At 35.8% G+C, this 12,579-nt stretch overlaps 1 protein-coding gene across 1 annotated transcript in view; it reads left to right on the top strand.

Annotated features, from left to right (window-relative positions):
* Positions 1-12,579, top strand: part of LOC130218269 (piezo-type mechanosensitive ion channel component 2) — a 92,706-nt gene that overhangs the window by 9,061 nt on the left and 71,066 nt on the right. Inside the window, 7 exon segments of the mRNA XM_056450410.1 lie at positions 6,358-6,440; positions 6,443-6,525; positions 6,850-6,978; positions 7,639-7,674; positions 7,774-7,906; positions 10,169-10,317; positions 12,013-12,243. Coding sequence (XP_056306385.1) covers positions 6,358-6,440; positions 6,443-6,525; positions 6,850-6,978; positions 7,639-7,674; positions 7,774-7,906; positions 10,169-10,317; positions 12,013-12,243 — 844 coding nt within the window.

Raw genomic sequence — 12,579 nt, 5'->3', positions numbered from 1 at the left:
GGATCGGCCGGTCTAGATCATTCTGACAGCCTGCACACTAATACTCCCAATGGCAGCCGTTAGAGTGCATGCAGGAATAACTGAAATAAACGCCAATAAATAAACGAATAACTAAAATAAATGGCAATAATGCAAAAGTGACATTCGAAAGAAGGTTTTATTTGTCTGCGGTTGAACAGAAACAATGAATTGAGTCAGAAATATCAAGTGTCCAATATGGCGTAGCTTCCTTGGGAACAATATGTTTACAATATGTAAACAGCTTTTATTTTTAGCTGGCTTATTCTGTTTGTTAATTAAGAAAGAATTAAAATGATTATGTGGTTAAAATTTTATAGGTGCCACTTCGACGTATCACGTTGTATTTTGATGCTACAGTCAAAGAAAACACAGCAAGGAATATCAACCTCTGCATTAACAGATGACAGTAGAGCTGAGTGATTTGACCCGATTCAGTACTCGACATGTGTTTGTTGAAACATACGCTTCAAAATTCAAAATAAACACAATAAATTAATAAGAGATGTAACTAAACATACCGTAAGCCTCTTCAGAGTGGAGCTGAATAAATGTAGTCTGTAAATCCTGCATTTGGTGAACTGAAGCGAGTTTGACCATCCCTCGTGCTGTTGTTACCCAGTAATGCACAGTAAACAATTTTGGGCTCGCGTTTTCAAAATAAAAGTCCCACATACATTGTAAGTGAAATATACGCTTAAATTAACTAAGGGTGGAAAATCATCACTGTTGTATCACTAGAAACGTTTTGGCCTGAGGCGTGCATATTAATGATCTCAGAGCTTTTTTATGATCTCAGAGCTGCATGGGTGTCGTGTGCTCTTGATGATCTCAGCTGCTCGTCAGGTCTGGATGAATGACCTAAAGAAGGCTTACATGCAAATGCAGAGGGCGTAGCCTGTGAGTCTCATCACAGTTTGTTTTGTCTTCTGATTGGCCCATTGTCCACCGGGGTTTTACACTCGTGGAATTTACATGAGAATGAGGAAACAGTGGCGACCAAGGCTCACGATATGTCCATTTCCATATAGTGATCTCTTATTATTCTACTACGCCTTGGTAAACCTATATTTTCATCATAGGGCACCTTTAATGAAACTAAAAGCCTTCCTTGACTCAAATTTAAAGATTTAAGTTTAATTTCGATTGCCTGTTTGTGGAGATTTATGGGGATTTTTAGTATTGAATCAAGTAATTAAATTCTTACTGGATAATGGCCTATATGCACAGCTAGTGTTTTTCAGCCAATGATGAACTTCCGGTGAGAGCTTTATATGTGACTATTTTCAATTTTATACGGTTCCTTTTACAACATCGATGTTGCAATGTAATTCAAATATACTCAATTAAATAGTCTTAATCATCCATTTGGTTGTTTAAACGTAAAAAGAGACAAAAGACCGTTTAAACGCAGGCGCCATCATTAGCAACAGACAAGCGCAAAAACTCCATTGAAAATACTGGGGTAAAATTAATTTCCATATTTTATGGCGCATAAAAGTAGAATGCAGTGCTTTATGTTTGGTCTGATACCCACTTTATAACGTATCTGAATCATGCAGTGAAGATTGCTGTTTTTTGTAAAGAAATCAGATCTTAAACACAGCGATTTTGTATGGGATGAAAATGAACCAGAAGCCCTGGGGCTGGCTGACTGAAATTAAAGTCCGTGTGCATATACCCCATTCAATTACTTTTCAGACAAAGTAATTTAGTAATTTAAATCAATAATCAGTGTTGGATTGGTTACTTTTGAAAACAACTAATAACTAAATACATCATTGAAATGTTATTTCAGTTCCTTTTGTAATGACTATGTAAAGTAATTTAATTACTAACAATTGTCTTGATAAATCTAACCTTCTTTAGTTGAAAAAATATTATTATTCTACAAATTATCTTAATAAAAAAAAAATACTCTGCTTCTCTGAATTTATTTATACACCACTGTTGATTTTATTCAAGTTATTTAATGCAAGTAAAATATAAGTGAAAATTAAATTACCTAGAACTGATCAGCAATCCATTACTTCTTTCAGCAGATAAGTAATTTATTTAAAGTAATTAGTAACTTTATAGTTGGTAATTAATAATAGTAACCCTTTAGTTTAAGTATTCTCACTATTAACTAGTGTCCTATATCTGCCTATAATTAAGATATTAGCTGATTATTAGTACTTATAAAGCACATAATCTGCATGATCTTCTATATTAATAACTGCAGTGTAAAAAATATCCAAATAAAGGTTTATTAAGGCAAAAGTCATAGTTAATGGTTTATTAATAGCGCAAATCGTACCTTAAAATAAAATGTGCCTTTAATTACTTCCACAACAGTGACGTGTTCATCAGTGTTTGTGTGGCTTTTCTCCATTACACTAGATTAATAGCTGGTTAAAAATAGTAAAACCATGACCAAACACTACAAACAAACAATTCTGACCTCTAAAAGCATTTTAAAGCGGTCACCGCAAGTCTTCCTGAAACCTCATACGCTTTCAAAGCCTCTATAAAAGGCACAGATATAAAACACACATCTGAGGTTTGAACCCAGATCTGAAAACACACCGCGCCGTGAATACGAGTCCTGTTACCTTTGAGAAATACAATGAAGTAGAATAAAAGAGAGAAACATGCAAAGAGAGCAGAAAGAAATATGCTTTACTAACCCCCTTCGCTCAGCCACACAGGATTAAGTGGTTTCTGCAGGATTTAGTGGTTTCTTGCTCAAACAAAACCTGAGAAAGAGTCTATTAGGAAAAACATTAGGAGATCTGCGAACCTCAGGGCCGAAAAACAAAGAGCTTTTCTCTGATGTTCACATAAACAGCGCCGTCACTTTGTCATGCAGCGTTTGCGGTGAGGACGCAGTTTTGATTACACACCCGCTCGGCTTCAGCCATGTGCGAATGCCAGAGAAGAGGCTATTCTGGGTGGGAAAAGTATGCTAATTTAGCAAAACCAGAGATTAGAACCAAACGGCTTGATGTTGGTTTGTCTCTCGGGTGCAGCCAAAGGAAGTATTACAGCTAGACTGAGAGTGTTCGTCTTCACAAAAATATACAGTTGAAGTCTGAATTATTAGCCCTTCTGGATCTTTTTGTCCCCATTTTCTGTTTAACAGAGAGAAGATTCTTTTTATTTCTAAATACAGTACTAGATATATTTACAAGATACTAGTATTCAGCTTAAAGTGATGTTTAAAGGCTTAACTAGGTTAAAATTAGGGTAATTAGGCAAGTCATTGTATAACAGTGGTTTGTTTTGTAGACAATCCCAAACCGTGAATAATATTGAGCGTAAAATGGGTTTAAAATAGCCGAAATAAAACAAATAAGACTTTCTCCAGAACACACAACATGACATACAGCGCCTTTAATGGAGTTACTTATGAGTTTATTTGTGCGTTAATTAATGAAATATGTGTCGAGGAATGTGTCTGAATAGTGTATTTTGGAGGGAGTGATGAGGATCTACTTCTACAGCTGGAGAATAAACCATCGCTCTGATTAGTTTGTCATAAGCTTGAAAAACAGCTCAATTTGTCATTGATTTAACCTTTCGGTTTTTAAATAATTGCCTGCTTAATTGACACTTAAACTTTTTACCCTAAAGGTTTGCAAAAACCCAACCAAAATGATCACAGATAGGAAAAAACATGTAGGAGGACAGAAAGGCAAGTAGACAAGACTTTAGAAAACTTAGTTAAAATCTCTGGCTTTTGAATACAAGTTTAGCTTTTTCTGGCAGGTTTAAAACATATCTTAAACTCAAGATATACAGTAAGTAAAAGTTCAAAATGACCACCACCGCCATGTGTGAAGCCGCCGCGGGACAAAGGGATTAGTAAAATGTTTTTATGTGTAACAGCAGTGACAACGCTGCCAGGGGGCACAAAGAGACGAGATGCGAATGAACAGAAATATACAGTAAGTCCTGTAAATACCCTGCTGTGTGTAAATGAAAAAGAAATAATGAAATGAAGCATTACAATTATACTTCATAAAAATTAACAAGCTTTATTATCGTTTAAACAAGTGCAAATCATATAAGACAACTCAAATGAAAGTACAAACATACATGTGTGTGATATTTCTGAGATCTGAATGTGAAATGTTGAGGATTCAGATCTTAAGGATGTCCTCATGGCAGTGTTTTTCTGCTCGAGAGTGTGTTTATTACGCACTGGCCACATTGGAACAGCAATAGCGGCTCTCATACTCCTTATTTTCAGTCGTGGTATTAAGACTTGGATGCCACGCTTTGGGTTTGGACGATCCACCAAAGCCAAAATATTCTGACTTCATATTCTCTCCGCGTTGTGAAGTAGCTGCAAAATGAACATCTGACAAACCGCAACGATTGAACCAACGGCACCAGAACTATAAAAACCAACAGCCATGTGTTCATCACCTGATCCGGGTTTTAGTTGTGACGAGTTACCGTTTATTGATTTAATGACACACATAATATATCAGTCGTATGTACATTAATTCAGAGTGTATCTGAATGGTGTGTCCGTGTTTTCTCTTTTGGTTTAATACCTTGTTTACTTCTTTAACTTGTAGAATAGGAATATGCTGTTTTATGCACGTTTAGTCGTCCAGTTTTGGTTCCATATGAGCTAGAGAAAATAAACACAAGCTTAACCTTCAGAAATCTGGAGTGGATTAGCAGATCCTCTGTTTTGTTTTATTCGTTTTTCTGTGCTGAAAGTTTGGTAAAGTGTTTTCTGATTGGGTGATTGTCTGATTCTCAGATAGATAATGTTATTAATTCAAGATTTACCTTTTAGATTAATACACCACTGGAATCATTTCCCTATTTGATTAATTGTAAAAGTACCATGAATTGAATAATCCTCTATTTTTTAGTATTGTTAGGATGTTGATGTATGATGCTTGTGTTTTATGGTAATATTATATTTTATTTGTTTTGCTTTTTGTGTGTTATATATCACGTTATCTTAAAACTAAATGTTTTTTTGTATGGTGGTCTTGGCCAGGACTTTCTGAAGAATAGATTTTTTGTTAATGTTAGTGGCACGCTCCTGAAAAATAAAGGATAAATAAATAAATGAAAATATCAGTTCTGAAGGATCCAAACTGAACAGGGATTCAGACAGTGAAAATCGCCTGCAGCTTTACCTTTTACACTGTAAAGTAGAATCTGTTCAGTTGAATTGTTTTATTTCTGTAATGGCCATTATACATTGTGATCATGATTTACAGCAGTTACACTAGTACATTTATATTAGTATACTTTTATACTTGACCTTTACTTAAGTCTACTTATAAAAGTTTAAGTATACTTCTTTTTCCTGAGGGTGTATTTACTGACTTGCTTACCAAGATCAGTCTTGTACAGCCAGGGGGAGTATTGCCGCTCTGACAGCCAAGTTGGGTCAAAGCCTGTCATCAGGTATAGTGATGGGAAGTTCGGATCATTTTACTGACTCTGACCTTTGAGTCTCGTTCACTGAGATGAACGAATCTTTTTTCGAGTCGACTCTAAGTGCATACTGCTTCTGTCTTTAACGTGATGAACAAACGACTCAAACTGAGGACCCGAGGACTGAACGGATCAAATCTTTTTCCGGCTCTAAATGTGCTCGTGCGCAAATGAACGAATCACTCCCTCAGAGGAATCATCATTCTTGAGTCATACAAAAGACTCGTTCAAAATGGTTCGCCTGTCTGATTCCCGTACAGCAGAGAGTGGCTGTGTGGAACTCCACCGTGCGCGATTCAGAGAGCAGACGTTTGTAAACACGCGACCATGTAGAGACAGAAATGACATGCTGTTGTGTAAATAAGATATTACATACGGCTGTTTAGCTAGTTTATTAAAGAAGTTGTGATCTGGTGCTATATAGAAAATATAATTAACTTTACTTCAAGGGGGGCGGGGAAAGCTGTTGGGAGGGCGGGGCGCCCCCCTAATATAATGGTATGGGTAACGCACTGAATCTACAAGTAAAAACAAATGTATTAATCTGCGGCCCACGTGTGTTCGAATCATGGATCAATCGTGATCCATTACACCCCTAGTAAGCATAAACAATTAATAACATAACAACTGATTGCAATGTTACAAGATTTTGCTGTGCGTTTACAAATTGCATGAATCAATCACTGTTTTAATGGGAATGAATATTTGAAAAGTCGTCAGAAAATGTGCCGTGGTTTACCGTTACACTGGTAATCGTGACAACACTGATATTGATTATTGTGACAGGACTATGCAGACGTTATTTGAAATTTAAAACTAACACTTGCATTTACTGCTCTTTATTAAGAAGAGTAAATATAATGTGATGTGTTGCTCTGCTGTTCTCAGCCTGTTCGGCATTTCTCCGGTGGTTCAGACGGACTGCGCTCACACCTGGATGTTTAAAGTCAACCCTGCTCTGGAGTGGCACCACTTGTCAATCCCATCATGCTCTTGGTTCTGTATTACACTCTGGCCACACTCATCCGCCTCTGGCTGCAGGAGTCAGAAGACACGGTCAGTCTCATTTACACACTTTTATTCCTGTTTTATTCATTTGGGAAATACTTAAAAAAGAAAACAAAATTCAAAGGAGGACTAATAATTCTGACTTCAACTGAATATATACAATTAAACATGATTTCCCTAATGGTGCCTTTGAGCATCATCTTATTATCTTTTGGGAGATGCCTGTGCTGAAAGAAAAAAAACTTGCTGGTTTAATAAAAGTAGTTTTAAGTCAGAATTTGCCAGGGATATAATTAATTTCGGGGTTGACTGTATATACCATCATTAGTATGATCATTTATTTCTGAAATGTGTGTGGTTGTGTCTGATCAGCAGGTGAAGGATGTAGAAGCTGAGGGAAAGGATGAAGCAGATTCTCCTGAAAACAGCATTAATGTTTACACTGCAGACCAGAGGAGGCAGCTGTGGAGAATGGCTCACTATCACACAGACGAGAGAAATGTACCAGTCTGCATCACATAAACACCATTCACACAGTGCCATATTCATAGTTAAATGTGCCATATGCTGCATTGATTCTTTAGGGTTCATTTCTGATATCTGCATACACTCAGTAAATGATGTTTGCTGCATGCTTATTTAAAATGAACTGAAACAACACAAATCTTGAGCGTTTTTGAGGTAACTTAATAGTTTTTTGTTTAATTAACTTAAATGTGTAAAAACTAATAAATTTACACAAATTAGTTGTGTTAGGTAATTGTTGTGTTTATTTGTATCATATGCGTATAAATCAAATTGCAGTTTTTGCACACAATTCATTCATGTTATTAACTAATTTAAGTGGATTGGACAAAGCAATTAAGTTGTCCCAAAAAAGGCTCAAGAATTGAGTCATTTCAGCTCATTATAAATAAGTAGTTTGAACGAACCAGCAAGCATATTATTTCTATATATTTCTATATAATGAAAAGTGCTCCGTCATTTTTATTTTTTAGTTTACAATAGTTAATGGGATTGTAGTTTTGTAAAAGCTTTCAAATTATTCATTAATTATATAGAAAATGTGCATACCACTTTGTTTTTCCGGGATGTCATTTAGAAAGTATTCATTATTTATTTATTTGCTTGTTTGTTTATTTGTTTGTTTGTATTTTTCAGCTTCTCACCACCCAAGGAGCCTACAACACCCCTGAGGTCTGAGCTACAGATTAAACATCTTCTACTGATAACAGAAAGCCGTACAGCATTAAATGAAAGCAGATTAAACACTCCGACTCTTTCTCGCTTGCTCAGGTTTTGATCGTAACGTCAAACGGAGCGTCGCTGGACTTTACATCAGTTCCTCATGAGAACGGACCCATGTCTGTGGAGCGAAATCTTTACTCCACTCCGCATTATAAAGCAGGCCAGCCTGAGTCTGACACACGTACGTCAGTCACACGCACACACACACGCACGCATACGGGTTCCATGAGACAGATCAGCCAAAGGGTTTCAATAAAAAAGATGTTAATTGCTGACAACCAAATAATCAACCTTAATAATTAGTTTGATCATTCATTCATGAAACCTAATTTCTTTGACATCCTGATGAAGTGTAGTTGCATAACAGAGATTAACAATGCAATTAACAATGTAATGCATGTTGTAGATGTATGCGTTACTGTTTTATTCATTATTCTTATATATTAATTCATATATTATTACATTCACCTTCATAAAACATGCATTACTGTATTTTTTAGTATTTAATCATAGTTTTAAAGTGTTCAATTTTGCTTTAACTTAATATTAAAAAGAAGAAAAAAGGCAATACATTTATATTGAAATATATTTTCTGAAAATAACATCTTGCATTATTTTTCTTCTGATGCTAATTTAGTTTGTTTATGCAGTAGGGATGCAGCGATACCATTTATTTGGATCTGATCCCGATAACTAAAGTCTGAGTATCGACCGATTCAGTTTCTGTAGTTCTGCTGATAAACTCAAATAATATATCTTCCTTAGTAAAAATAACAGACCTTTAGGCGTACTGCATATGACAGACTGCACAACCTAACCAAAACATGATGCTTGCTGTAAACTAGGCTACATTAGTTGAGCATTGGTTATGACATTGATCTGTTGTGGTCCAGCTTATGTTTCCTTGATTAATATTAAGGTTTTTCTTTGAAATCTGTAATAGGCTACCACTATTGACCCTAATCAAAGCACAAACTGGTCTGTTAAAATATGAATATAAATAAAATTACAGTGAAATGTTCAGTTTCAGGATATTTTTCTGTTAATGACAGTCCATATTGCGCCTGTCAGTTTCACTTTGATTAATTTAATCAACTAATTTGACCACAATGAGCCAGGCTTTACAAACTAATCGCAGCACTGAAAGTATTCCCTTCGGAAGAATAAACTCAGTCTGAAGTATGAGAGAACAGAAATGTTTAATATTAAAGAATAATTTTACGGAGCGGCACACGTCGCGTCTCTGCAGCCGGTGCGTGAATGAAGCTCTTGATGCATCAATGAGGGACAGCGCGCAGCCCTCTGGTACCTGCGGACACTTCCAAAACTGAGCAGCACAAAGAGAAGAAATGAGTGCGATGAGGATCTGTCCAATGTATTATTGAGCCTTTTCTAATTTAAAAAAATTCAGGTAGACCTACTTTGGGTGTGAAGAGCAGGTAATAACCCTCTCTACTCCAGTGTTGCAAATGCGATCTGCTGATCTAACAGACACAGCGCAACATGATTTAGAAACAGCAATATACTCCTTGTTGCAGGTCAGAAAGTACCCATTTAATGCAAAACTAAATGCATTTCTCCACTGATTATTCATATTATCGGGAACAAACAGTCTTGGGGAACGTTTCTCGAGTTGTCATGACCTCGACATGCAGTTTGAATTGTGAATGAATGGAGAATGATTGACAGGCGCAGCGGAGGGAAGCGCTGAACTGAACATGAATTTAACCACTTGAATATTCATCTGTGCTTCACATTAAGAAGATTTTAAAGCAGATTTTTAAAATATAATACTTTTATATTTATAATACTATAATATACAGTACATAATATTTTACTAGTTATTTTGCAAGATACTAGCATACAGCTTAAAGCGCCATTTAAGGACTTAACAGGCTTAATTAGGCACATTAGTTTAATTAGGCAAGTCATTGGACAACAGTGGTTTGTTCTGTAGATTAGGACTTTTGTATGTTTTTTTTATTTATTATTTGTTTATTAATAGAAATAAGACTTTTCCTAGGAGAAAAACATATGTAATTGGAAATACTGCGAACGTTTTCTTGCTCTGTTAAACATCATTTTGACTAATATCTGAAAAATATTCAGTATGTATAATATTTTCACTCCAAGGCTAATAATTTAGTCTTTATCTTTATATTTACTTGATATTTACTCCACAAATACTGATTAAGATTTCTTTCTTGGTTAGTGCGCATGCATATTTAGAGTATGATTTGTTTAATCAAGTATTTCCACAAACATCTGCACTCTGTTTCTAAATAACTTCCGTACATTTGTTTTTCCCCCAATTCCTGGAAATACAACCCCTGCTTTCAGAGAGAGAGAGAGAGAGAGAGATACAGGCAAAGCCTCTATTCATGTTCAAGGGTAAGACATCAAATGACTCACAGAATCCAGCAACAGATTTCCTCTTTTTCAGAGAGCCTGGACTGCGGTGTTTACAGGATCGACTCCGCATATGTGGAGCTTTCCGAGGTTCCAGTCGGGGTGGTTCGGGTGAATTCAGTGGTGAAAGTCTTCAGGTTCATCATGAAGCAGAGCTACATCTGCGCTCTCATCGCCATGATGGTCAGACTCACACACTCACACTGATCAGAGTCACTAAATAACTGATTACTCTAATTACTTCATGTTAGGTGGCCTTAACTAACATGTACTTGCATCAAAGATTAACACAATGTACTTACTGTGTTGATAATGTATTTCTGCTGGAATACAGGTCGGGTTAGGGACTGGTTTGATTGTGTGTGGGTTTAAGGCTGGGTTAAGGTATGAGAGATGGCCAACAATGTAATTATAAATTTTATTACAGATATAATTACATGCAGGTATTTAATCAATCATAAGTAAAATGTAAAACATTTTAAGTACATTGTTTTAAGTACATTGTGTAATATAAAGTGAGGCCAGTTACTTATCCGCATAAAAATAAAGAGATCACTGTTCATTTAAAGTACAGTGACTCTAATGTACTTGCATTAAATATTGAATACAAATTCAACATTTCTGTATAAATCAGTTTACAGAAGTGGAGTAATTGTATTTTATTTTATTATACAAATATATTTCACAGAATAATAGTTTTTTTAGTTGAAATAAGGTAACGAGGCACATTTCAGTCAATATATTATATGTACTGTATGAAATATGGAGCTATTAATTGACTCACATTCACACTTCTGGTGTAAAGAGTCACAACATAACTGGTAACTGTAATTAATACATTACTGATCCACAGAAAAAGAAAGCAAGGGATTAATGTTAATTTAAGGGTCATTTAAGTATAGGTACTCTAATGTACTTGCATTAATTGGTGAAAATAATTAGACAAATGTAGTTCACAGAACAGCTTTTAAGCTATTTTCTTAAGTAAAATACGGTAACATGTTTGACATTTCAATTGTATGAAAACCTGGAGTTGTTCATTTGAAACCTTTTATATTTAATATGTTTAACATTTCTTTTTTTGCAGAGTAATTCTGCTTTGCTATTAAAATGCTTCAGTATTTTTTAATAAAAGCTGAAAGACCATGCATGACTGCAATATAAATAATTGAATATGTCTATTGTCAATAGAGGTTTATATGCATTTTAAAGGGGATACTTCACTCAAAAAGAAAATTACCCAATCATTTAGTCACCCTTAAGCCCTCCTTGGTGTATTTGAATATTTTAGTTCAGAAAATCACAGTCAAAGTGCTTTTAAATTTGATCTTCTATGCTATATAATGGTGTTGGATAGTGACTTTTATTTTGAAGCTTCAAAGGCACATCAAACTGACCCATACGCCGCAAGATGGTTAAGGCATGTCTTATGAAGCAGATCCATGTTTTTGTACTAATAATATTTCAAATTTATAAACTCCAATCACTGACGTCCGGCAGCGGAAATCTTAGGAAGCTTCAAAATAAAAGTCACCATCCAACACCATAATACAGCATGGAGAGCCAGGATCAAATTTAAAACTGCTCCCATTGTGTTTATCTGAGAGAAGGAATGCAAACACACCAAAGATGACTTGAGGGTGAGTAAATTATGGGGTAATTTTCATTTTTGGGTGAACTATTCCTTCAAGTAGTATTAAGTTAAGTAGTTAAATGGCATATTGAGAAATTAAATGACTTTTTAAACACAGTAATTAGAGAAGTAATATTTAAATACAACTTTAATGATGTTATTAGTTAATATGAAGTGATTTTTCCGCATATGTGTGTATTTTCCGTCTTGTGTGTAAATCCTCAGTGTTTTCTCCTTGTTTTCAGGCCTGGAGCATCACGTACGTCAGCTGGTTGACCTTCGTCTTCCTCATCTGGTCCTGCACTCTGTGGATGGTGCGCGACCGCAGGAAATACTCCATGATCACCTCTCCGTTCATGGTGTTTTACGGGAATCTGCTCATCATCCTGCAGTACATCTGGAGCTTCGAGTGTCTGCAGCCGGTGCCGGGACTCTTCCTGAAGAAAGAAGTGCCCTTCCGCGAGCTGGGGTCCAAAGTAAGACCACATCATCTGTAGTGCTGATGTGTCTTTAAAGAACTCGTATGATTCTCTTTTAGATGGTCATTATGTTGTTATAGGCTGCATTAGGAGAGGTTAACATTGTGGAATCTTCCTTATTTTTAACATTCTGTCTAAAACCTTCTGCTTTCCACAAGTCCCTCCTCCCCAAATGCCAACAAACAAGTGTTCTGATTGGCCATCTAAGCTAGAGTGTTTTGATTGGGCAACTGAACCAGAGTGCTCTTATTAGCCAGCTGAACAAGAGTGCTCTGATTGGCCAATTGAACCAGAGTGCTCTGATTGGCCAGCTAGAAGTAAGAGTGCTGTGAT

Source organism: Danio aesculapii, chromosome 24 (genome assembly GCF_903798145.1).
Source record: "Danio aesculapii chromosome 24, fDanAes4.1, whole genome shotgun sequence".
NCBI classification, from domain to species: domain Eukaryota; kingdom Metazoa; phylum Chordata; class Actinopteri; order Cypriniformes; family Danionidae; genus Danio; species Danio aesculapii.
This window is presented reverse-complemented; position numbering and strand designations above follow the sequence as displayed.